The 27,754-nt window shown below is 45.8% G+C and overlaps 1 protein-coding gene across 2 annotated transcripts in view; it reads right to left on the minus strand.

Annotated features, from left to right (window-relative positions):
- Window positions 1-27,754, minus strand: part of ATP2C2 (ATPase secretory pathway Ca2+ transporting 2) — a 311,062-nt gene that overhangs the window by 13,783 nt on the left and 269,525 nt on the right. For both annotated transcript variants that reach the window (XM_069218250.1, XM_069218249.1), the window contains exons 22-24: window positions 19,221-19,289; window positions 18,981-19,097; window positions 17,521-17,668 (exon numbers count right to left, since the gene is read on the minus strand). In XM_069218250.1, the coding sequence (XP_069074351.1) occupies window positions 17,521-17,668; window positions 18,981-19,097; window positions 19,221-19,289 (334 nt within the window). The remainder of the gene's footprint in view (window positions 1-17,520; window positions 17,669-18,980; window positions 19,098-19,220; window positions 19,290-27,754) is intronic.

A 27,754-nucleotide genomic window follows, 5' to 3' on the forward strand; every position in this document is an offset into this window, starting at 1 on the left:
CCCCCCTGGGGGGCAGATCAGCCTATTTTAATTAGGCCGATGGGGGCAGAAACCACTAGGCACTGGGGATTTTTGTTGTTGTTGTTGTTTTACAGATGGGGAGTGACCCCTTAGGCAATGGTCGCTGCCCTGGAGGGGCAAATTGTATTTAGGCCATTTCTGCCCCTTTTGGCGCAGATCGGTCGATTTTAGGTCAATCTGCCCCCAAGGGGGGCAGAAACAATTAGGCACCGGGGTTTTTCTTTTTTTGCGCCAATGTCACGCAAGGGGAGTGACCCCTTAGGCAAGGGTCGCTCCCTGGGGGGGGTTGGGAGGGGGTCAAATTTATTTTAGGCCATTTCTGTCCCCCCTGGGGCCGGCTGATCTAGAGGCCAAAATCCACAGGTAGGCACTTTGCAAAAAACACCTCTGTTTTCTGTGAAAAAAGTTGATGTGTCCACGTTGTGTTTTGGGCCATTTACTTTCGTGGGCGCTAGGCCTACCCACACAAGTGAGGTACCACTTTTATCGGGAGACATAGGGGAACGTTGGGTGGAAGGAAATTTGTTGCTCCTCTCAGATTCCAGAACTTTCTGTCACCGAAATGAGAGGAAAAAGTATTTTTTGGGTCAAATTTTGAGGTTTGAAAAGGATTCTGAGTAACAGAACCTGGTCAGATCCCCACAAGTCACCCCATCTTGCATTCCCCTAGGTGTCTAGTTTTCAAAAATGTGCTAGTTTGCTAGGTTTCCCCAGGTGCCGACTGAGCTAGAGGCCAATATCCACAGGTAGGCACTTTGCAAAAAACACCTCTGTTTTCTGTGAAAAAATTTGATGTGTCCACGTTGTGTTTTGAGCCATTTCCTTTTGTGGGCGCTAGGCCTACCCACACAAGTGAGGTACCATTTTTATCGGGAGACTTGGGGGAACACAGAATAGCAAAACAAGTGTTATTGCCCCTTGTCTTTCTCTACATTTTTTCCTTCCAAATGTAAGGCAGTGTGCAAAAAAGACGTCTATTTGAGAAATGCCCTGTAATTCACGTGCTAATATGGGCACCCCGAAATTCAGAGATGTGCAAATAACCACTTCTTCTCAACACCTTATCTTGTGGCATTTTGGAAATACAAAGGTTTTCTTGATACCTATTTTTCACTTTTTATATTTCAGCAAATTAATTGCTGTATACCCGGTATAGAATATAAAACCCATTGCAAGGTGCAGCTCATTTATTGGCTCTGGGTACCTAGAGTTCTTGATGAACCTACAAGTCCTATATATACCAGCAACCAGAAGAGTCCAGCTGACGTAACGGTAAATTGCTTTAAAAAATCTGACATCGCAGGAAAAAGTTAGAGTAATACGTGGAAAAAAATGGCAGTTTCTTTCACCTCAATTTCAATATTTTTTTATTTCAGCTGTTATTTTCTGTAGGAAACACTTGTAGGATCTACACAAATGACCCCTTGCTGAATTCAAAATGTTGTCTACTTTTAAGAAATGTTTAGCTTTCTGGGATCCAGCATTGGTTTCTCACCCATTTTGGTCACTAACTGGAAGGAGGCTGAAAGCACAAAAAATAGTAAAAATGGGGTATGTCCCAGTAAAATGTCAAAATTGTATTGAAAAATTGGGTTTTCCAATTCAAGTCTGCCTGTTCCTGAAAGCTGGGAAGATGGTGATGTTGCCACCGCAAACCCTTTGTTGGTGCCATTTTCAGGGAAAAAACCACAAGCTGCCTTCTGCAGCCCTTTTTTCCCATTTAAAAAAAAAAAAAAATACTAAATATTCACTGTATTTTGGCTAATTTCTTGGTCTCCTTCAGGGGAACCCACAAAGTCTGGGTACCTCTAGAATCCCTAGGATGTTGGAAAAAAAGGACGCAAATTTGGCGAAGGTAGTTTATGTGAACAAAAAGTTATGAGGGCCTAAGCGCGAACTGCCCCAAATAGCCAGAAAAAAGGCTCTGCACAGGAGGGGGAAAAGGCCTGGCAGCGAAGGGGTTAAAATAGTTTAAATCATAAACAAATATAAATGAACGTTAAAAATATATATATATATGCATATGAAAAATATAACATTAAATGTAATTTAAAATAATTACATAATTCTAATTATTTATATGTATCACTTAGTTATGATTAGTTATGATTAATGCATATAGAAATATTACTAGGTGGGAATTCATTTTTTATTTAAACTTTGCAAAAATATAGCATATGGAGACTCTGGAGAGAAATGGTTAAGTATTGGGAACATTAAAAAAATATAGTTAACTAAAAAAAAAATGAAATATTTTTATATTAACTATATTGTAAATACATTTTATATATTTACTTTACAAGTGGAATAAAATACATAAAAAGCTACAGTGCTATTAAATTAATTTTGATTTACAGCTTTAAATAATGGAGACATATTAAATTTAAATTATCTTCCTAAGGATAAAATGACCACCAGAGGAAACAAATAATGTGCATTAATAATGATTAAAATGATGTATGGAATTAACTTCAATGTGATTTTATAAATAAAATGTAATGTTATATATTTTTTTTAAAAATAGGTTTTTAGTTATTTTCAGTTAAATAGCTAAAATGTACTAATTTAGTTATGTAATTTAGCATTATTTCCCATTAAGTTGTATATTAAGCACCTACTTCCATTATTTTCTATTGGAGGGTGTTGCAGTTCAAGAGGTTGGCCATGTGTGGTGCTGTACTTACTACAAAAGTGTAAATTACTACCAAAGTGTAAGTTACACATGTAGGTTACTACAAATGTTTAAGTTACTACAAAGTGCAGTTTGTAAATCACACCCTTAATATTTCTGAATGTAGAAATCTAAGTTCAGGCCATTTTGATCAAAAGTACAGTGATTATTCTAGTCTTCCACTGATCTGAACATGTAGTGATAAAGTAACTTCAGTTAAGTGGATGTCATACTCTTATGTAGACTAATAGTAGACTATCAGTAAATATTGTATAAATGAAATGTACTTTCATAGATCATTCATCATAACTTTCTAATGCACAAACTCCTGTTCTTTTTTAAAGTGCGCAACAAAGACCTGTTACCTTAGTTGAAAAACTTACAGTTCTATACTTCAGCTCCCCAAAAAGTACAAGGAGTTTTAGAGAACAGATCATGCCAGATCATCTTATTGCAAACAGGCAGCATGGATATTAACCACTGGCATAATTTTGAACAATATCTAAGAAAATGTTAACACTGGGAATCTAACAACAATCTTCCATGAAGAGAATCAACACTCAGTGGTAGTGAGGAGAATTTTGATTAAATAAGATGTAAAAAGAAATGTGAAATTCAGTAAGAGATAAAAAGAAGTGTGATACAAGTATCTAACTTAAAGTAAATGTCACCCAAGTGTATACATCAGAATTCCTGAACACACTTTTTAAAAATGAATACTAGGTCAAATTCCTAAGATAATACATAGCACTTGGGTCTCAACTGCTCACCCTTGTGGACTGATCTGCATAACCTGCGAAGAATACTCAAATTGGGTGTGCCAGAGGTAAGGCCCTGAAAGAGGAAGCCCTGTCCCTAGAAATCAGTTTTAAGCAGGGAGGATGGGCGGGTCGGTAAGGAATCTGCAACTAGAAAGTCTCTACAAGATATATTGTTACTGAAGGTAAGTAACCTTTACATCTGATAAAGACTTCTAGTTGCAGATTCCTTACCTTAGAATAGATACCCAAGCAATGCCATCCTCGGAGGTGCGCTGCGAACGAAGATCATACAAGAAAGTCCTGCAGGACCGCACAACCAAAGTAGCCGTCCCTATCGACCTGACTGTCCAGGTACTAATGTTAAGTAAATGTGTGCAGGGATGCCCACGTTGCTGCCTGGCAGATTTCCAGGACAGGAAGTCCACATGCCAATGCTGTGGAATCAGCAGTTGCTCTGGTGGAATGAGCGCCGCAAGCCCTCAGGGGGTTGCTTGTTTGCCAAAGTGCACTTCTTGATGCAACAAAGGAACCATTGCAAGATGGTATGTTTTTGCACAGCCTTTCCTTTCTTCGCACCCACAAATCCAACAAAGAGTTGATCGTCCACCCGGAAATCTGTAGTACGATTGAGATAGAAGACCAATGCCCTTTTTGGATCCAGACGGTGGAGTCTCTCCTCCTCATGAGAAGGATGTGAAAGCACCTAAGAAGTAGGCAAAGAGATGGACTGACCTACATGAAAAGGTGTAACGACTTTGGGAAGCATGGAAGCCTTAGTGCATAACACCACTTTGTCTGGGAGCACAGATGGGACTTAGTAGACAGAGCCTGAATCTCACTCTCTTTGTGAGGAGAAGTGATGGCAACAAGAAAAACGGTTTTGAAAGTAAGGAGCCGTAATGGGCAATTGTGCATCGGCTCAAAGGGAGCACACATTAAGTAAGTAAGGACAAGATTGAGGTCCCACTGAGGCATGATAAACGGAGTGTGAGGAAACAAATGGGTGAGGCCCTTAAGGAATCTACTAACAATAGGAGACTTAAAGAGTGAAATCTGATCAGGCAACCTAAGAAAGGGTGAGATAGCTGATAAATAGCCTTTAAGTGTACCCAAAGCAGAGCCTTGCTGTGCCAAAGAAAGAATGAACAAAAGAACCTCAGAAAGAGTAGCAGAGAAGGGATTAACAAAAATGTTGGTACACCATGCCACAAATTTATGCCAATGACAGGTGTATACTGTTTTGTTGGAGGGATGCCTGGCTGCCAAGACCCCATCACAGGCTTTGGGTGGAAGGTCAAAAGCAGTCAACTGCTGCCACTCAATCTCCACGCATGAAGGCGGAGATTGGACAGGTTCAGGTGGAGAACCGTCCCCTGCTACTGTGACAGAAGATCCTCCCGAAGGGGCAGTCTGAGTGGAGGTGACCATGCTCTTGATACCAACTCTCAGTGCCCAGTCCGGAGCCACCAAGATTACTTGGGCCCAGTCGTTCTTGATCTTCTTGAGAACTCTGGACAGAAGTGGTATATGTGTAAAGGAGGCCGGAGTTCCACTTGAGACGAAGTGTGTCTCTGAGCGAGTGCCGCCTTGGAAACTACAACATGTAAAACAGCTGACATTGCACGTTCTCTGTGGAGGTGAACAGATCTAACCAAGGCTCTCCCCACTGCTGAAAGAGACCTTGCGCCACCTATGGATGGAGACGCCATTCCTGATCGGCTATGCATCTACGGAGTTTGTCTGCTCTGGTGTTCAGAGAGCACGCCAGATGTTGAACGACCAGGATGATGTCCTGATGTGCTAGCCATGTCCAGAGGTGCAGCATCTCCTGATAAAGGGTCCAGGACCCTACTTCACCTTGTTTGTTGCAGTACCACATGGCGGTAGTGTTGTCCGTGAACACTTGCATCACTTTGAGAGAGGGAAGAATTGTTTTCAATGCAAGCCTGATCGCCTGGAGCTCCAGAAGACTGATATGGAACCCAGACTACGCCAGAGACCAGAGGCCTCTGATCGCTGTCTCTCCCATGTGGCTGCCCAATCCCAGAAGTGACGCGTCCATCACTATGGACAGATCTGGTTAGGGAAGGGAGAGGAATCTGCTGTTGACCAAATGCTGATTCGAAAGCCACCACTGCAGGTCTTTCGCAGTCCCCTCCGCCATTTGGACCATGTTGGAGAGATTTCCTTGATGTTGCGCCCACTGTAACGTCAAGTCCCACTGCAGAGCCTGCATATGCCATCTGTCATTGAGCATTTGCAGCACGAAGGAGGCTATGAGGCCTAGCAGCCTCAGAGTTAGTTTCACTGAAATCCAAAATAGAGCCAGAAAAATCAGCCTGAATATCCTGAAATCGCTTATCGGGAGGATAGGCCCAAAACTGCACTGTGCTCAGAACAGCTCCGATGAAAGGGAGCATCTGAGAGGTAGTGAGGTGTGACTTCGGCACGTTTATAGTGACCGCAGCGTGTGCAGGAGGTTCGTCATAGTCTGAAGGTGGGAGACGACTTTCTGGGGCACGTCCCCCATCAACAGCAAGTCGTCAAGGTAGGGGAAGCCTAAAACCCCCAACCTGCAAAGATGAGCTGCAACCACCGCCATCACTTTCGTGAACACCCGAGGAGTGCTGGTAAGGCTGAAGGGGAGCATGGTAAATTGAAAGTGCTTGTGACCTACAGCGAATCATAGGTAACGTCTGTGGGCTGGCAGAATGGGAATATGGAAATAAGAGCCCTGCAAGTCCAACGCTACCATCAGTCTCCTGGGTCCAAGCCAGACAGGACTTGAGCCAGGGTGAGCATTTTGAATTTCTTCTTCTTGAGGAAGAGATTGAGGGCTCGGAGGTCTAGGATAGGACGTAAGCCTTTGTCTTTTTTAAGCACCAGAAAGTAGCAGGAATAACAACCATGACCTACTTCTGGCGCAGGGACCCTCTCTATGGCTCCTTTGGCCAAGAGAGCCACGACTTCCTTTCAGAGAAGTGCCAAATGATCCTCTGGTATATGGCTGAATGATGGAGGCATGGCTGGTGGGGCAGACTTGAAGGGGAAGGAGTAGCCCTTCTGAATGATCTGCAAAACCCACCCGTACGTAGTGATGGATTCCCAGTGGGGCAGGTGATGGCGAATCGTGCCGCCAACTGGACCAGGGTGAGGTGACGGACTAAGAGGGTTTGGAGGCTGCAGCAGGGCAGGGGTGGACTGGGGAGACCTCTGGTTCCCTGTCCCATGACCACGTTGGGTTTCACGTCCCTGGCCAAGAAGCGACTGAACAGCATAGGTGGCACGGTGGCTAGGAAAGGGATGTGACAGGGAGCCCCTTCCATGGCAACGAAAGGGGCAAAAGGCAGACTGTAGGGGACAAGAGTCAGTGGAAAGACTGATGGACCGAGCAATAGCCCGGGAGTCTTTGAGCCTCTCCAGCGCTGAGTCGCCTTGTCTCCAAAGAGACGGGAGCCATCAAAGGGCATATCCATAAGGGTCCTGTTGGACATTCCCTGAGAAACCAGATGTTCGTAACCAGGCATGGCGCCTTAAGGCCCCCATCGTCACAATCGATCTACCCAGAGAGGCGGTCGTATCCAGCCCACATCGGATAGTGAACTTTTCTGTGTCTCTCCCATCGGTAACTGCTTGGAAAACGATAGCATGGGCCTCCGCCGGTACCTGCAGCAAGACTTGTGCGACCGTATTTCACAGAGTGAGTATAATGGCCCAAAAGACATGCAGTGTTCACTGACCGCAGCGCTAGACTGGAGGGTGAAAACTTCTTCTTCCCAAATTGGTCGAGCCTTTTTGATTGCCTATCTGGAAGTGCTGAAGGGAATGTGCCAGAGGATAAGAATGCCTGGATAACAAGGCTCTCAGGCGTCGCGTGTTGAGACAGGAATTTAGGGTCGTTCGGGCAGGCCTATGGCGGCGTGTGATTACCCTGTTCACAGGAGCCCCTGTGTTGGGTCTGGACCAAGCACCCAAAAGGACATTGGAGAGGGCTTCATTGAATGGAAGAAGAGGCTCAGAGGTGGAAGCCGCTAGTCGGAGCACTTCCGTCAGGAGATTAGACCGGACCTGAACAATAGGCAGCTCAAGGTCGAGGACCTCAGCCGCCCTACTGAACACCATGGAAAAAGTAGCTCCCTCCGCTGTAGCCACAGTAGGAGGAGACAGCATGCCAGCTTCTGGAGAGGTATTCAGACCACTGGCCTCACCAAACTCCTGTGCCCAGACCACGTTAGGATAATCCTGGTATTCTTAAAAATCCAGGGACCCCTCCAATACTTCCCCAAATTAGAACCGATAAGAATAAGAATCAGAATTCAACCTGGGGTGAATAGGCCCCATTGAAGAAGGAGGCGGTGTCAGCCAACGCTGTTCCGACTCCAAGTCATCCAGGATCAGGATGGGGTCAACATCAATAGCAGGCACCACCGATGTCGGGAGCGTCGACATTCGAACCAGTGCTGGGGAAGGTCTTGATGGCACGACCGGCTTCGGTACGGATCCAAGAGCGGATCCAGAGGGGACTTTGGGGGCCGGAGCCGCCAGTACGGAATCTGAAGGCCCTCCAACCAAGCCCCCTGGGCCCAAAGGCAGCGTAGTTGGGTTGGACTGCCCAAAAATGAAGCACATGGCCTCACAGAATTCCTTTAATTGGGCAGGGGTTCCCGGGCTCCCGGAAAGTCGGGGAGGTGTGAAGCGGACCCAAAAGCTGGCTCTGAGGACAGAGGCCTAGAGTGTCGACGCTACTCTCACGTCACATCAGCCGAGCCACGGGGTGAAGTCGAAGGATGAAGAGATTTCTTCGACTTCTTCTTCTTACCTTGACCCAAAGACTTCGAGGAGGATGAGTAGTGGTGGCTCCGTGAATGATCTCGAGGCCTTCCTCTCGAGTAAGACTGGCACCAATGCGGAGTTGAGCACCGGGCCACCATAAGCTTGAGGGACTGCTCCCTCAAGGCTTTTGGGTGCATGGCCCGGCACTTGGAGCACGACTTCAAGTCGTGGTCACGCTCCAGGCACCACAAATAGACCCGATGCGGATCCATCACTGACATCAATTAATGATGAGCAAAGAAAAATCTCCGGATCCAGTCAGACACCTGGGGTAAAATTGTAAGGTAAGGAATCTGCAACTAGAAGTCTCTATCAGATTAGATGTTTAGCAGCAGTGGCTTAGGCCTTTGTACACATTACCATTCCTGGTCTTAGTCTTCATTGTTTTGTTTGTGAGAGGCTGGGGGGTAAATCCCCAGGTGAAGGTCGCTTTAATGACCAGGCCACAAGGGAAGGCTCTTGGAGCAACATGTTCTTATACTGGAGACACTCAAGCCATCATGCAAAAAATGTCTAAAGGTCTAGAGAATCAGCTGGCAGATCTATGTCATTAGAGCCTAACCCCTTCATTAATATACACTGTGCAGTGTGAAAAGGGTAAGCCTTTCAACTTGTATTCAGTTGACTTTGAATTAATACTAGACTTGATTGATAGAATGTGACAAACTAAATCTTTCTGCCAAACATGCAGCACTCCAGTCAGTTTTGGAACCTATCTGCTGTATACCAAAACCAGCACATTGAGTTTGGAGATAAAAAAAACACACCATCTAAAAATTAAAATATGTTTCAATGTAATTCACATTGTTGGTTGGTGGGAGAAGGTCCACTTGAGATGGAGATACAGTATTCAAACACAGCTGTCTAAATAACGATACAGGGGTGTGTAGCAATGCCAAAAGTTTAAACTATCCATGCAAGACAAATTTATAGACAACAGATCTTCCTGGAAATCATGCACATAAAGGTGAGGACAAAATAAAGGCATAATGAAGTGCTACAAATGTCACCCAATGCCCTGAATATATGTATTTAGTCGAAGAGCACCTAGCTGCAAGAATCAAAAAAGTAAAAACTAATCAATTGTTGCACATCTGTTTCCACCCATGTAAGTGTAGATTTTGGACGTTCACGTGTCAGACCCTGCACTTTTGCAGAGACCTAAGTCTGCTTGAAGAAATAGACTAATCTGAGGGCAAACACTCAGACTCAGTGGATTGGCATACCATACCCTCCTGTCCCAAGGAGGCAGGAGAGGTAGCAGTGGAAAATGTGTACAGTAACCCTGTGTCCCACTGCAAACAATGTGCTCCCTCATGATCCCCTCTACTGGAACTCCAGCACACGATTGGAACAATACACTATCTTGGTGATGGCAAAAAGATCTAGCCAGTGCATGCCGCACTGTGCAAAGGTATGCTGAGCAACCTCTGGATGAAGATGCCATTCATACTCTGGCAGCTGGTGTCTGCTGAACTCATCCTCCCTGGCATTAAAGGTTTGCTGATTGAAAATGTCTAGCATAACAGTAAGTGAACTGTTGTTCTTAAGTGGGCTGTGACCGAGTGCAGCAAGCTAACCTTGAGCAGCCAGTCGAGGTACAGGAATACATTTATCCTTGACCTGTGATTGACAGCCATGATCTGTGCCAAGGATAACATCCAAGAATAACATCCAAGGGTAACATCCAATTCCCTAGGTCCAAGGCAGATAGAATCTGAGCCAAACTGAGCATTTGAATTTGTCCTCTCTCTAAGGGCATCGGGAAGTAGCCAGAGCAGTGCTTAATTTAAGCCGGTAGTTGCCAGTGGGGCCCACCAGCACTAATTTTTAGGGACCATTACTTATTTTTCCTCATTGGACATTTGCTGAGAGCAAAAGAGGGAAAAACACACAAAGGAGAAAGGAGGAGGCAAGAAAGATGGAAGATCTCTCACAAAGGGAGAAAGAAGAGACTTAAAAGAGTGAGATAAAGGGGTAGGAAGTGTCTGGTGGTGGATTAAAACAGCATGAGATGGTTGCAAGACTATACAGCCTTGGTATTTGACCTGCTGACATGCAATAGCTCCAGCCGCAGGTTTCTGAGCCGAGCTTTGGGTACCAGCACTCAAGTCTTTTACAAATTAAGCACTTAGGAAAAGATGACACCCCTCAAATTCTGCTACTCTCTTCATAGCCCCATTGACAGAAGAGACATGCTTTACTGTAGAAGGATCTGCTGAAACCTGGGTAAGAACAGGTCGGATACAATTGGGGTTGATTTGAATGATAGGTCCTATCCCTGTAGAACAATTTGCAGAACCCACCAATCAGAAAATGCTGATTGACAGCTGTGTATAAAAAACTGAATTCTGACCCATACCAGCTGCATCTGGCCCTAGGAGGGGAAATAAAATCAGCTTGAAAGCCATTGTGGTGGGCGAGGAGGAGGTAGATAATTGCTGCACTAGGTAGTATTGGGACTACCCCCGCCACCAGGTTCTCTGGAGAACTATAAAGTATGGGCCACCAGCTGGTGGACTGGTTGTGATGGAGACTTTGCAATTAGGCTAGACCCCAGGAGTAGCCTCTAAACCTTCATTATTACTAGTGAAACTGGCAGACTGGTGAAAGCAAGGTTAGGGAATATCTGTAATGCAGCTATCTTTAAAATGCTCTAGCACAGACTCAGACTTTTCTACAAAGAGTTCGGATGAATCAAAAGGCATGACCAGCTTGGATGCTTGGACCTCACTGGAAAACCCAGTAGCTCACATTCAGATATGACACATGATCTCAACAATGGTGTCCATGGCAAAGCCCACAGTCCATTATGTCAAGGCCAGCCCCCCAAGGTATATTTTACAGCATCTTGTCTGACCTGAATCGTTTGGGCCAAGGCATTCCTGAATTCATCTGGGATGGCTGGCAGGAGCTTGCTGGCCATATCTCAAAAGGCACGAGTGTGTCAGTTCAGGATGCAGAGGACTCTTAGGAGCAAGTGGGCCAGGATGGTGGAAGAGAATACTCTTTTGCCAAAAGCATGAATGCGCTTTGACTCCCGATTGGGTAGTGCAGATGGAAAGGTGTACAGATAGACCTTGTTCATGGACGCTCAGACCACTGAAATTTAGGGGGCCTGCTGGTGGGGGAGGAAGTTTGGGTCTTCAGATGACTGCCAGTTTCACTGAGCCACTGGGCAACTATCTGGGGAAGCCAAGCATGACTTCATCCAAGAGGCCCTTAAACCTTCAGTCAGCCCTAACTGATACTAGCAAGCACTGCACTGGGGTAGGCCCAGGCCCAGATTACTGTCAACAAGTTGTTTTTCCTTCAATAGTAGGTAGCTGCAAGTCAAGAACTTCTGCTGCACTGAAGAGAACAACTGCAAAAAAGGCACTTTTCTCTGTGGGTAGCTTGTGCAGAGATTCTAATTCAGTCTTAGGCGAGGTATCTCAACTACAAGCATTTTGTAAATCCAAGTATAATCCAGCATTAGTATAGTTAAGTGGTAGTAAATTGTACACCTCCTCTTCTTGGCTGTCCTCATTCCGCAGCATGTTCTGAAGAGCTGCATCTGAAACCAAGCCAAACGGGGGCACTAGTCTCCTGTAGTACTGTTTCGAGGTCAATGGTGGGACTGCCCAGTGTTGAAGGTTGTGCTTTGGTGATCTTGTAGTGCAACATGGGGCTAATGTGGCCAGCCTCCTCACTAAATTTAAGATGTGCATCGCCGGGGTTGTGTCATCGTTGATGTGGTTGGTACTGGTTTGGCCCCAGGGTCCGGGGGTAATGTGTGGGCCACCCTGATAGAGAACCAGAAGCAGGCTACACTGGGGCATCAGTTGGCATTATGGAGAGGTTCTCATAACTCCCAGGGACCTGAAGGTGCTCCAGAGATAGCTGGCATCACCTTGAAAATCTGCCTCAAAGACTCTTCCAAGGCCTCTATCTGCTGCAAGTTTGAATCAATCAAGTCATATTTGTAAAGCGTGGTCTGTCACCCGAGAGGGTATCTAAGTGCTTGCTGCAGGTATTAGTTGAGCCCTTTCCTGAAGTGGGTTAGCAAGGGTGCTGTGCAGAGGGGAAGGGTGTTCCAGGCTTTGGCAGCGAAGCAGGAGAAAGCACGTCCTCCAGAGCAGCAGTGGTGTACGAGAGGTATTTGTGTAAGGGTATGGTGTGCGGAGCGGAGGTTCCTGGGAGGACACTGGAAGTGCAGGTGGTGGCTGAAGTAGGTAGGCCCTTGGTTGTGGAGGGCTTTGTAGGCACGGGTCAGGAGTTTGAAGCAGTATCTCTTCTGAACTGGGAGCCAGTGGAGGTCCTTTAGGTGCCGGGTGATGTGTGTTTTCTTGGGCAGGTTGAGGATCAATCTGGCGGCTGTGTTCTGGATCGTCTGGAGTATTTGCACGAATTCGGTGGTGGTGCCTGCATAGAGTGCGTTGCCATAGTCCAATAGGCTGGTGATGAGGGCCTGCATCATTGGCTTCCTGATGCGGATGGGGAGCCATTTGAAAACTTTGCAGAGGTTGTGGAAGCAGACTGAGGAGGTGGTGTTGACCTGATATTTCATGGAGAGTTGGCTGTCGAGGATGATGCAGAGGTTGTGGGTGTGATCTTTCGGCGTGGTGGGACCGAGTCCCGATGGCCATGTGTCTACTGAAGATCAGAACTTCAGTCTTGTCCGTGTTGAGCTTCAGGCAGTTGTCCCTCATCCAGGCTGACACATTCTTCATACAGTTGTGGAAGTTGGTCTTTGTCAGGGTGGGGTCTGCTGAGAACTAGAGGACGAGGTATATGTCATTGGCATAGGAGATGCTGTTGATGTCATGTTATCGGACAATGTCTGCAAGTGGTGTCATGTAGACGTTGAAGAGGGTTAGGCTGAGGGATGAGCCTTGGGGGACACTGCAGATGGTGTGCTTGGCTTGGGAGGTGAAGGATGGGGAGGCGGACTCTCTGGGTGCATCCGGTGAGAAAGGATGCCATTCATTTGAGCGCATTGCCTGTGATCCCAATCTGGTGTAGTTGATCAATGAGAGTGTGGTGAGGGATGGTGTGGAGGGCTGTAGAGAGGTCGAGCAGGATCAGGGCGGCTGATTCTCCTCTGTCGAGTAGGATGCGGATGTCATCTGTTGCGTCGATCAGAGCTGTCTTGATGTTGTGGTTGACTCTGAAGCCTGATTGGGATGGGTCAAGGTGGTTTCTCTCCAATTGCTCGTTGAGTTGGAGGTTGATGGCCTTCTCCAGGACTTTGGTGGGGAATAAGAGCAAAAACATTAGACAGTAGTTCTGGAGCTCTGATCTCTGCATGTTTCCAGGTTTCGGCAAAGGTGGCTGTGGTTAGTGAGATGTTGTGGATAGTGGTGAGCTGGTGGCTGATCTTGTCTCTTCCAAGGTTGAAAAGTCGGTGGGAATAGGGGTCAGTGGGTGCCCCAGAGTGGATGGAGTTCATAAGTGTGTTTGGTGTGCTGAGTTGTTCCCATGCGGTGAGTGTGTGGTCAGCGGTGGTGGTTGATGGGAAGCTGAGCAGGTCGGAGGGTTGGCGATTTAAGTTTCAATAGATTGTTTCTGTCTTGATGTGGAAGTGGTCAGCAAGGATATCGCTGAGTTCCTGTGGGGAGGCGATATGGTTTTCAGTGGCTAACAGGCAGTTGAACTCTGAAGATGGTGAAGAGTTCTTTGGTTTAGGTGGTGATGGGCTCGATCTAATGGGTCATGCCCTCATTTTCTGCTGCTTTGATTTGGCGGTGGTAGTTGATGAGGGCTGAATTAAAGGTGGCTCAGTCGGTGTGGTTCCTGCTAGTGTGCCATCCTCTTTCCAGTTGTTTGCACCTGCGTTTTGGCGTGGTGAGTTTCGGGGTGTACCAGCTGGCTTCTTTGGAGGGTCTGTGGGGTTTGGGTGGTTTGGTTGGAGAAACCCGTTTGGCGGTGCTGGTAATACAGTTGTTGAAGTTATGTACTGTCTGATGCAGGTTTGTGGTGATGTTGGGCTGTGTGGTGCTGCGAGTGTCTGTCTATTGTTGCTGAGTGACCTTGGACCAGCTGCGGAAGAGAGCGCTATGGCAGCTGGGGGTGGTGCAGGGAGGTCCAGCAAGGGTGAAGTGTATGATGGCGTGATCTGACCAGGTGAGTTCCGAGATGTGGCTGTATCTGATTCTGTTACTGGACGTGAAGATGGCTTCCACCGTGTGTCCAGCTTTATGCGTGGGGTCTGTGACCAGCTGCTTGAGGCCGATGTTGTCTAATCTTTTTAGAAGGTCGTGGAGTTGGAGTGAGTGGAGTTGTCCAGGTGGAAATTGAGGTCTCCCAGGAAGACGCAGTGCTCGGATTCAATGGTGAGTGGGGTGATGAATTCAGTGATGATATTGCTCAGGCCAGTGTGTGGTCCCGGTGGTCTGTATGCGAGGGTGCCTTTGATGGTGGTGTTGTCGTCAGTATGAAGCTGGAAGTTTATGTGTTGCATGATTGGTGTGGTTTCGGCACTGGTGATGGTGCAGATGATTGATCCCTTGTGTATGATGGCAGTGCCGCCTCCGTGTCTGTTGGTGCAGTTGCGGTATTTCATTTTGTAGCCAGTGGGTGTTGCTGTGGCGATGTCAGAGGCCAATGCAGGGATGAGCAAGGTCTCTGTGATGAAGGTTACATCGGGGTGAGGGTGGAGATGGTGTCCCAGACTTTGGTTGCATGTTTTGCAGAATGATCTGGTGTTGAGCAAGAGGCATCTGAGTTGCTCTGGGGAGGTCTTGGTTGGTGGGGATGGTGAATCGTTAGTAGCTGTGATTTCAGTCGGTCCTGGGGTGGAGGAGTTCTGCAGTGGATGCAGTTGAATGGTCCAACTGTGGAGCATGGTGATGTGAGGCAGCAGTTGTTGCATCATGGATATCTGCAGAGGAGTATCTGTGGGATTGTGAAGAACCAGGGTTCCTGGTGCTGGGTGCGGTCTAGGCACAGATGGCCACAGACAGGCTTACCTTTGGCATGCTCGCACAGCAGCCTCCATAAGTAGTCCTGGGAAGTGGGATGGTCTGGCAGGGAGGTGGGAGGGCAGTGGGCGGGAGAAAAGAAACAGCAGGAAAGATGGTGTTATAATGCCAATGAAGTAAACAGTAATTCCTAGAAAAACAACAGTAAGAACAAAATGCAGCACACATGCCGAAAACAATAGTAAACCTACAAGGCACGACAGAAACAAAACAAAGCTCCAATTACCAAATTCCAGTTGGACTGTGGGATAGAACCAGTAGCCTCAGGGACTGCAAGCTAGGCAGCAGTCACAAGGAGCTAAGCTGCAGGGGAGAGGCTCAGAGACTTGGGTCAGAGGCTACTCTGAAGGTTGCACAGCAGGCTCCTTAAGTAGTCGTGAGAGGGTCTTGCAGGGAGGTGGGAAGGCGGCAGGCGAGAAAAAAGAAATGGGGTGGAAAGACGGTGGGAGTGGGTAGAATGTCAATGAAGTAAACAGTAATTTTTTAGAAAAACAACAGTAAGAACAAAATGCAGCAAAAATGCAGAAAACAATAGTAAACCTACAAGGCACAATAGAAACGAAACAAAACTCCAATTACAAAATACCCTTAGACAGCAGGATTAAACCGTAGTCTCAGGGACTGCAAGCTAGGCAGTAGTCATGAGGAGCTAGGCAGCGGGGAAGACGCACTGAGACCGGGGTCAGAGGCTCCTACGTGCAGCTCTGTTTTTTTCAGTAAGTATTAAGCAGGATTACACATCCCAGAATGCAAGGAAAATCTATACTAGATAACCAACTCACCCATGGAACTGGAAATCTTGGGCGCTCGGCTAATGTGAACAATCAGTCTTTGGCCTTTAATCATTCTGGTGCTACTTTATGGAGCTATATCGTCCTTCACAAAAACTAAAAATTAAATTATCTGGAAAGTGTGGGGAGTAGCACATTTGCACGTAAGCAGCATGGCGTCCGGTGCCCGCACGTAGCTGGTTTACGACGGACGCAGAATTTGGAGGCAGGGGGACCAACTGAGAAAAAAAGTACTTATTGTACTTTTCAAGTACACTAAAGCTTTTATAAAAAGCTTATAATACAAATTTGCGCAAGGTGTTCTATATAAATGGCATTGGTATTCAGCCTTATGTAATACAGCAAATGCCTTCCACTATGACAGGGATATTGTTCACGTTCGTCTAAATTGTCTAGGCAGTTTTTAATGATCTTGCATGGACCATAGTAGTAGATTTAATTATAATAATAATTCGATTTTTGATATAGCTCTTAAAACGTAGTTTTTTTACACCTCCTTTGCTGGAAATTATGGGTGAGAAAGACTATTGCTTAATGGAATGATTCTGACTGGTACTAGTACGTTCTTCCATCCAGCTCAAATATAGGAATGGACATGTTGGTCCTGCTAGGATTTGAACAGGTGTCCTTCGGGTGACAACAGATATCCGCAGCTAGCACTAAACTAGCTGATCCTTTATGATGACTGGCAATAATCAACTATGGACGACCACAACGTGCCCCTTTTTAATACATGTTTTTTAATAAGGCAGTTTGGGAATGAAATAAAAAATACCTAGGAAATTTTGTCTTGTATAATATCTGCAAAGGCCAATTTGATGCAGGCTTCTGGGTTTATAAACATATATCCCAAGGACGTGTTTAGACGACCCTTCTGCACACGTTAAGGCCAGATGGAGTGAATTCCTTGGTGCATGTAGAAAATAATAAAGGCTGCTGAACATCCTTCTCCAGAGCCAATGTGGAATACAAGGGCGAACTAAAATACCCTCAATCTAATAGATATAAGGAATAAGAGAGCCAGCTAGGACACCCTTACAAAATGAACAGAATTAGTATGAGAACCAGCTGGCCACCCTTCATATTATCTGAGGAATAAGTCAGCAGCTGGAGTAATCTTCCCAAATGCACGTGGGGGAAGATTACCAATATTTGAGGCTCTACAACATTTGAAGTTCTCCCCCTTTCAGCAGGATTACCACCAAAAGCTCACGCCCACCAATCTCCACCAAACAGTGCACACAAAATCGAGCCCTTTTTCTTCTGTACCTCCATTACCTCGACCCCACTCTTCTACCTGCCTACCTCCAATCATACCATAAACAGTGTCATTATCAAACCACACAAATGAACACAAGTCCTCAGTGTTATGATACAAAAGGCACAGTCTTCCACTTGATTGAAATATCTAAGGAAGTTTTGCTTGTTTTGTGGTGTGTTATATTGGGTACATGCATAAATACTCCAGAAAATGTCCTCACCTCTTTCCAAAAGACAAAGAGGGTACCACTGATGATGATGACGGCAGAGAGTAGGATCTTCAATATTAGAGTTTTGTTGAGGATTGCATCTTTAGCACACCGGGGAGGCTGCTTGACTGCATCTTTATCAACAGGTTCCACTCCCAGGCTGTGAAAATAAACATAACCCATGGGAAAGGTGTATGTATTCTGGAACATAAGCACGGGCTAATGGATTAGAGGACCCACACTATATTTATTGCACAGGAATGGTGCAGTTGAAGATCGTGGCCAGAGAAAGGAACCTGGTCAGATCTTGAAATACCTTCTGCAAAGTGCTTTGCCTAGGTAAATCCAGATTAACAGAGGCAAAGGTATAATGGTGCATGTCAGCTACACAGGTCTAAAACTCGAATTTGTGTTAAATCAGAGGCATTTCATGGTGATCTCCTCCCTGGGATGAGCTACTTATAAAGCTAGTACATATTCAATACAGTTTCATTGATAAAAATAACATATGAAACACTTTAATTGAATAAATCTCCAAGTTAAATATTTTATGTATATAAAACTAGATACATTAAATATGAAAACCTAGACTTCAACAGCACCCATCCTTTTCAAATATTTGCACGGTATTGTCATAAATGACATGGTCACTGATAAGGAGCTACAAATGTGCAATTTCAGATAATGTTGTGTACTCAGGCACCAGGAAATCCTCGTCCCAGCACGTTCATCTGTACCTCCCACTGCTTTATTCACTATGCTATAACCAGAGGTGTAACTACCAACACTGCAATAGGTTCAGTGGCACTGGAGACCAGGGCCTGAGGGAACCTCTGCACCCTATTTTAACTACCTAACTGATAAATGCATTTATACAATGGCAGATGATATACAATAAGGGAGCCGGATGTAGCACCTTGCCCAGTATCACGTAGGGAATAAGGAAGCCAGCCGGAACACAGTTCTTAACACACATATGGAATAAGTGAGCCAGCTAGATCACCTTTCCTAACAAAGATAAGGAATAGGCGAGCCAGTTGAAGCACCCTTCCATACATACAAAGGGAATACGCGAGTCAGCTGGATCACCCTTTCTAACTAATACAATACGGGAGCCGGAGGAAGCACCTTACTTAACTCACTAAGGGACTCAGCTGGAACTTCCAGATGTATAAAGAGAATGGGTGAGTCATTCACATAGGGATCAAGTGAGCAAGCTAGAACACCTTACAAGTGAGGTGACTGGAATGTTCTTAACGCAGGCGAGGAAGAGAACAGTCACCTGGGGCACACTTCACTAAATGCATGTTGGAAAGGAAAGTTCCTTTTGGTGCAGCCCTTCCCTTACAGACTCAAGTATGATCACTGGCTGAATGTGTCCAAAGAGCTGACACCCTAGCGCTTTCGAGATTGTGTCCTTGGCACCTACAAATTAGATACACCAGAATTTAAACTCATCCGGTGGCGCTTACCTCTGCGCCGGAGGCCCATCCATTATAATGTTGATCCAAAGAATCTGCATCGCATTCAGTGGGTTTGGCAGGTTCAGCACCGTAGACAAAGTAATCAAGCTCAAAGCTGAAATACTCCTAAAATGAGATAAACGAATGCTTATCATGAAGCCTTGCCCCCTTTCCAGACACTGCTTCTGGAAAATGTATATCACAAATGAATCCAATGAACCCTCTTGTTTTGTTTTATTTCATACTTACGTGCTGAGCTGAAAGCGAACAAAGTTTTTGATGTTGTAAAATATTCCCTTTCCTTCTTCAATGGCATCCCTTAAAATGAGAAGGAGGATCATTATTAGGTCAGCATAGTAGGTGGGAAATAAAACAAATAAAAAAATACACCGTGTTAGCTACTTCTGCTTCATACCGCTTTACTCCAATTCTAAATCCAATTAAAACTGCATGCCAATGAGAGGGAGGGCATGCAATCACTGGTAGTAATGAATCTACTACACCAGGAAGGTACCTAAAGATTATCAACAGTAGCTTTCAGGCTGTGATTAAGGCCGACCTGGTAAGCAATTACCTAATTCCCTGGGATTTTAGGAATTTGAGAACAAATATCCTGGAGAGGACATGCAAAAAGGTCAGAGACCGGGATAAGGGTTTAAAAAAATCTTTACGAGAAATTTCCTCTTCAATCACTTAACTAAAATACATGTTCCACCTCAACATAAGAATTTGCATTTTGCTCTATAGGACTGATCTTGCTGCACATCTCGGATGTGTAGTTCATGAGATTTTGGTCACTGTCTTAGTGAAGATGAGTATGCCTATTTGCCATGCCACAATGTCTCCCTTTGTTCTAATGTATACAGAGGGTCCTTTTATTATTGTTGATTAAGAATGGGTAGAATGGGAAAGATGGGAAGCAGTCCCCCATCTGTGACCTCTCTTTAGGATGTGCAAATAGTTCACTGCTTTGAAAACTCTGGGCCGGATTTAGAGTTTGGTGGACAGGGTACTCTGTCACAAATGTAATCAGTCCACGTCTTGGGGTCATTTGTTGTTCTGATACAATCTCTTGCTTTGGGAGTTTGTTTCCGAAAAAACAAAACCTTTATATACATTGAAAGAAACTTGCTGTGACTGTTGTTACTTTCATTCTGCAGAGATGCGTGATGGACCATTAGTCATCTTTAAATATGATGGAAGGCAATCTGTTATGATGTGAAGGTAATGTCCTCTACCACCCTGATGGATGGAGTACTGCCCGTCAAACCATAAATCATGCCCTTAGAGTCTGGGCAAGGTTAGCTCAGACCATCTTCCAAGATTGTTACAAGTACTCCCTTGCAGATGAGAAATGTTACCCTGTGCCACCTTTGCTTTCCTTCCCTCTTTCACAGGCTCTCCCTTAGCCCATCTATGGTAATTACATTTTGTAATGAAATCACCCTAACTTAGTAGGTGATATCAACAGTTGTTTATTCATCTTAAATTACATGAGCCAGAAGTTGGCACACAAACAGTACCCGCAGTGGGCTGGCATACATCCTCAGTGGGTTACACCTTTCATATGCCAGCACTAGAATAGAAGCCAGGGTATTTTCTCACTCGTTACAAGACAGCTCAAGTCAGTACACAAACACAGCCTACCAGGAACTGCCATCCACTCATCTTGAGCTGTGTATTTCTCCTACCAGCACACGCACAGACACAGGACATCTGCTCACAATACATTCTACATAGTCACAGCATTCAAAATCACCACGCACATAAATACTAAACAAAACATAACATACCTTGCTTCTTACACAGAAACAGAACACTGTCCCTCATTTGTCATATGGGAAATTGTAAACTTTTATCGAGAAAAGATCCATATTTGAGCCCTTTCCAGCACTGACACCCGTCCTTCATGCAGAAATGCAACACATTCAGAGCCTCAGTCACGTCACATTAGGATGTCAGCAATGCAGGGATGTTTTACTTTGGAAACATAACTCCTGGGCTATTCATTTCTGGATTTAGTATTCTTCCTGTCAATATATTCCTGGTGCCTGTGCTGGTTCTAAAATAATTATTTCTTATAGCAAACTATTTCTCCAGAGCACTGTCTTCCCAAATAGAGTATTCGCTTTCTGTACAGTATTCCAAATTGGAGCACTCCCAATGTCAATTTACTTGATGAACACAACATTCTCGATGGGTTTTTTCATGTGGCACTTTATTACTAATGGGTGCTTTTAAAGACAACATATTGCTTTACAGTCTTTACACTGGCACATAAATCCTGATGAAGTAATCCTACTCACAATATTTTCTTGGTGCAGTAACCATGCAAGATATTATTTGTAAATGTATAACATATTTGATAGCCATTACGCTTAAAATATGTATCATTAACAGCACATTATGGCGGGCATAGGATTTTTGGTGATATGGAGGTCGCCTGGACATCATTACTGACTGGATTAATGCTCACGATGTCTTTTTCTTAGCAAGTTATTAAATAGAGAAGCTTTGGCTGTAAGACTAACACTGGGAAGGATACATATAGCATTTAAGATCCTCCTGCTGTGCATCTGATTTACAAATAAGTGACAATGTTTTCCTATCATCGGATCTATAGAAAGGGATTTATTAATCAACTGATTATGCTCAATTAATTGAGAGGTGATAGTGTAGTAAGGTCAAGATTTAGTTCACCCACTTCCTTTGGCATTTGTTTCTGTATGTAGCTTGGGAAGACAGCTCACAGCTTTGTATCTATGAAGGCTTCCAATCCAGGTATAACAATTAGTAGAAATGTTTTTACTAGAGAAAAACCTGCAAGTTACTCTTTTGAGGACCATTTTTATTTTTTGAATCAAGTTAAGTAGGACAGTTTTGTTTAAACATTTATTATTGAAAGCATACAAACTGCAAAATCACTCTTGTACCAGGTTTTTCCTGAAGAACAAGTTACTTACCTTCGGATACACTTGTTCGGATGGATACTTCAACTGCAGATTCCTTGCCTTCTGAATAACCCAAAGTGCCAGACTGTATCTGGGAATTTCCTAGATATTGCTCCAGCGTGCCAATGGGTAGCACCATCAGGCTCTGCGGCAATCTCACACTGCCTCTGAAAATGATGACTATGAGCCATACATATGTGTCTTCAGTTTTCTTGTAACTCTTCTCCACTCTAAGACTCTGATCGGCCGTGAAAGTTTGCAAATGTGACCGTGTAGAACATCTAACTTGGGACTTTTTCGAACTCTAAAGGTCCACTCCACAGAACAGGGAGCAAGGAAGGTGGTGAGGAATCTGTATTTGATAGAATATCCACCGGAAAGAGCATTACCTAAGGTAAGTAACTTTTTCATCTGATACATACTTCTAACCACAGGTTCCTCACAGTTAGACAAGATATCAGAGCAAACCCTACCAAAAGGTGGCTATTCTAAGGAATGGACTTACATCAAAAAGTCCTACAATATCGAGCAGACAAAGCCCCCTCCATCTGGATTTGACTGTGTACACATTTAACAACTTGTGTAGGTGTGTACAGAAACCCATGTAGCAGCCTGACAGATGGCCAACACCAGAACACAACTTGCAATTACCGTAATGGTGGTATTTGCTCGGCTGGAATTAACCCAAAGGCCCACAGGAGGCTTCTTTTGGGCCAGTGCATAGCGCGTTTTTATGCACAGGACAACCCACATAGACAAGGTTTGCTTCTAAAGCTCATTTCCATTACGTGCCTTGACAACAATAAAAAGTTAATCATCCACCTGGTGCTCTTTCATGTGCTCAGTCTAAAAGCTAAGACCAATTTTGACCCCAAACCCAGTGAAACCTCTGCTCCATAGAGGTGTGAGTGGAGCAAAAAAGGCAACAAGAATGCTGGACTGTCCCACGTTGAAGGGCAACACCACCTTAAGCAAAAAAGGAAGCTCAGATTTGCAGCACCAACTCATGGAAAAAGGTGGAATAGGAATGCTGCACTGAGAACACCTGTAGCTCAATGGCACAGCACCCAGAAGTAATTGTAATTAGGAATTCCATTTTTATGGTCAACAATCGCAGAGAGCAAGTGGGCATACTCGAAAGACATGCACAACAAGAATAGGAGGACCAAATTAAGGCCCGATAGGGACATGATAAAGGGAGCGGAGAAAGCATATGTGAACACTTTAATAAATGCATCAAAACTAGTAACTTGATTAATAAGAGTTAGTGAGGCATACACAGAAAGGTCAAAAAGGTGCCAGTGGAATGCCTTGCTGGGCCAGAGATACAACCTCAAAACATCAGCCAGCTTCTACTGAGTAGGAGCATCTTGACAATCCTCATGCTAGCTCACTAACTTCGAACATTCACACACCAAAATATTTCTGGTATACATGCATCTAGCCTCAAGAATAATGTCCACTATTTCTGGAGGCAAATCATGCCCGCTCAGTTGTGTCATGCAACCTCCAGGCACAGAGGTGTAGCTTGTTCATGTTTGGGTTCAGGACCCTGCACTGTTGCTGAGACAGGAGGATTGCCCAAAGATGCAGAGGGGCCACAGGGAAAATGTGCGGGCTCAGTAAATCAGAGTACCACACTCTCCTGGCCCATCCTGGGGCTATCAGGATGAGCTCAGCATAGTCTTTCCTGAACTTCTCCAGGTCAAGGGGCAGAGGTGGGAAGGTTTACAAATTTCTTGGTGGAAACTCCAGTGGGCAGTAATCATGAACTATATGTTCTTGACAGTTGTGAGAAGATCCTGCCAAGTCATGCTCTGCAGGTAAAGGATACTTTGAACCACTTCAGAATGAAGACCGTACCATATGGTAGTGGTGGTGTTCACCAAGACCTGTACTGGCTTCCCTTTGATTGACAGGAAGAAAACCATCAGAGTCAACAGAATGGCACAAAGCTAAAGGTGGTTGATGTGATGCCTGTCCTCTGTTGATCTACACCTCTCCTGGATGACCCCTGCAGCCCAAAGATGATGCCTCTATCACTACTATGAGCTCTGGGTGGATAGGAAGAGCAGTTTGCCACAGGTCAGATTGGTGTATGACAGTCACTGCTGAAGGTTCCCAAACTGCCTCCTGCGAAATATGTATGTTGTCCAAAATGGAGGCCCAGTGCTGAGGTTACACTGAATGGCCTACATGTGCCAAAAGTCCCTGCAGTGGGCCATTCAGAATTCTCAACGCATAGAGGACATGAAGCCCTAGATTTGCCGACATCATAACCCTAACACTAAGTCGTAATCATCGGGGTCAAAACCAGAGTATCCCAGCATTGCTGCTGTGGTTTAAAGGCTTTGAATGCCACTGTGTGTAGGACGGCCGCTATAAAGGGATTCCTCTGAGTCTGCTATGGGTCAGATTTCGGCTCATTGGTAGGAAAACAGAGGAATGACAGAAGAGTGACAGCTGTCTGAGGATAGTCTATGACTGATTGTGGTGAGCCTGCTTTCAGCATCCAGTTGTTTAGGTATAGGAGTGCAAGTATATTTAACTGGAAGTGTTCTGAACCCACCACAAACCATAAGGAGCACCTGTGAAACTGTAGGACAGGTACATGAAAGTGAAAGTACGCACCCTGCAAGTCCAAGAACACCATCTAGTCCCCTGGATCCAGAGTGTAAAGAACCAGGGCCAAAGTCAACATCTCGAATTAGTCATTTAAAAGGAATGTATTTAAAAGCCACTGCCCCTTCTTCGACTCCAGGACCTTCTCTATGGCCGCTTAAGCCATCAGAGTGAACTTCCAAGGCAATAACAGGGGCATACGGTGCCGAATTCTGAAAAAACACAGGTGGGACATGAGTGGGAACTGCTTCAAAGGGAAGAGCTTAACCATGGTGAACAACCTGCAACACCCATGTGTAGGAGGTAATTGCACACGTCAGGCAGTTAATAAACAAGTACTTCCCCCTAATAGTCATGCTTGAGCATGGGGCAGTGAACCAAAGCAGCTTGGCAGCAGTTGTGGTGGAGGAGGAGGCAGGATACCGTTTCTGGTGGTGGCCACTGCCTCTACTACTATGATGTCCTCTGGACCTGTGAAAGGGCTGTGCTGAGTGTTGTACAGGCTGTGAAGGCAGCCTCTGGCAATAGGCAAGATCCCAAGAGTATCCTTCAAGTTTCCAACATTTCTGATAGAATTGATGGGCCTGTGATGAAAAACGCGAAGTTCAGACTGTAACACAGCAGTTCCTGAAAATCTTCAAGACAGAAACTGCCTTTTAACCAAACAGCCTGGAGCTGTCAAACAGCATAACTATAAGGCATACTTGCACTCCTTGGGAAATCCTGTGGTGCTTATCCAGCTATGAGACCTGATTGGTACACTTGTGGCCATTACATGTCCCATAGTCTGTAATGTTCTGATCTGCACTCAAGACCTCTTTGGCTGCATCCTGTCTGTCTTGGGTTGTCAATGAAAATACATTCCTGAATTTGTTAGGAATGGTCAACAAGATATAGCAAGCCATATCCCAAAGCATGTGAATAGCATCCCAGTAGACAGACAGTATTCATGCACCTCAGAGCCAAACTGGCAGAAAAAAAGACTATTTTCCTGAATGCATCAATGCACTTTGATTCCATGTTTAGCGGTGCAGAAGAGAATGCTTTGGGATTTACTTTGCTGGTGTAGGCTTGAGCTGCCAAGCTCCTGGATTTGGGTGCTGGGTCAGAAATGCCAGGTTTGCAGGGATGGGCCTATGATGTCTTGGCATTAACAGAGTTTATACCAGGTCTCATCAAGGGCAGCACGGGCTCTAAATAGCAAGCTCAGTGTGCAAGCTTTCTCTCAGTAGTTTTGCCTTAGTCTTTACAGTAAGCTGAAGGTCCAATATTGCTGCTGCTACACTGCCAAAGAGGCACTCTTTTAAATGGTGGCCTCGGTGGGGAGTCCAACTCCATTCTCAGGCAAACTATTCAGGTCACTAGAATTCTGTAGATTAAAGTGTAGATTAAAGTATAGGCCAGCATCAGTGTAAAGAGGAGGAAACTAATTATCTACCTTGTTTTCACCCTTGACATGTCGAACCGTTTACAGTCCTTGAACAGTGCGAGGATCAATCTGAACAAGCATTCTAGCCTATGCTAGTACTGGCCTTGATGGAAAGGCTGGGTTTCATTGAAAGTTGGAGGCTTTACCATGGTAATCTCATAAGGAGACACAGGCCTGATGTGGACCCACACTGACACCAGATCTGAAACAGGCACATGAGTCATATTTGGCATAGTTACACTGGAGTTGAGGCCAGGGCCAGAGTGGTTGAAAATGACTATGGGGGTCATTACAACCTCGGCGGTCTTGCGGGAGACAGAATACCGCCATTGCTGGCGGTATTCCTGGCTCCCTATTATGACATTTCCGATGGGCCAGCGGACGGTAACAGTGTTACCGTCCGCTGGCCCAGCGGAAATGTCACATCAACATTGCTGCCGGCTCGTAATAGAGCCGGCGGCAATGCTGATGTGCAGCGGGTGCAGTAGCACCCGTCACACATTTCACTGCCCGAAATTCAGGCAGTGAAATGCGCGACGGGGCTATGCCTGGGGGCCCCTGCACTGCCCATGCCAAGTGCATGGGCAGTGCAGGGGCCCCCAGGGGCACCCAAAGTCCCCTTACCGCCAGCCGTTCCATGGCGGTGTTTACCGCCACGGACAAGCTGGCGGTCGGGGACTCATAATCCCCAGAGCAGCGGTGCTTGCACCGCTGCCCTGGGGATTATGACTGCCAGGCGGAAGCCTGGCGGTATGTTGGAGGGGCCGGCGGTATGGCCGTGGCTATTGCGCCATGGTCATAATTGCTGGCGGAACACCGCCAGCCTGTTGGCGGTGTTACCGCTACCTTACCGCCGGCCGCCAGGGTCGTAATGACCCCGTCTGTCTTTTACACATGTGCCTACGCTGGTAGGAACTCAGGCGAGCGGGCATTATCCTAAAAGGTAAAAGCAAGGCCACTCTAAAGGCCTCTATCTGCTGCAGGGTGGAAACATCCAGGGGAACTCATGAATTGCTGGGATTGGGTAAGAAATGCTCTGGAGTTGGATAAAGGGAGTGAAGTCAGGACTTCTCAATGGAAATGGCACAACTATTCCCCGGAACAGGAGTGAAGGGATAGAGACAAATCCCACTCGTACTTCTTGTGTTTGTAGACAGATTTGTCTTTTGACTTATTCTTCAACTTAGCAGAGGATGTTGACTAGGAACAGGACAGGAACCTGGAGCGTGACTGAGCCCATGACTTGGAGCTGGGGACAGTCCTATGTCTAGAGCACAGCCTTCTCTGGTTCTTGTGTTTGGCAAAATACAGTTTTCTCTCCCCAATAACTTTCTGACGCCTAAGGGAGCCTTTGTTGCAGGACATGGAGCCCTGACCCTGGACACCATAGGCAGACTTTGGCGGTCATTCTGACTTTGGCGGGCGGCCGCTGCGCGGTCAAAAGACCGCTGCGGTAATTCTGAGTTTCCCGCTGGGCTGGCGGGCGGCCTTCTGTGAGGATGCCGGCTCCGAATGGAGCCGGCGGAGTGGAAGGAGTGCGACGGGTGCAGTTGCACCCGTCGCGATTTTCAGTGTCTGCTTGGCAGACACTGAAAATCTTGGTGGGGCCCTGTTAGGGGGCCCCACGACACCCGTTACCGCCAGCCAGGTTCTGGCGGTCAAAACCGCCAGAACCAGGCTGGTGGTAAGGGGGTCGGAATCCCCATGCAGCGCCGCCATGGAGGATTCCCCAGGGCAGCGGGAAACCGGCGGGACACCGCCGGTTTCCCGTTTCTGACCGC

Source organism: Pleurodeles waltl, chromosome 12, assembly GCF_031143425.1.
Source record: "Pleurodeles waltl isolate 20211129_DDA chromosome 12, aPleWal1.hap1.20221129, whole genome shotgun sequence".
Classification (NCBI taxonomy): domain Eukaryota; kingdom Metazoa; phylum Chordata; class Amphibia; order Caudata; family Salamandridae; genus Pleurodeles; species Pleurodeles waltl.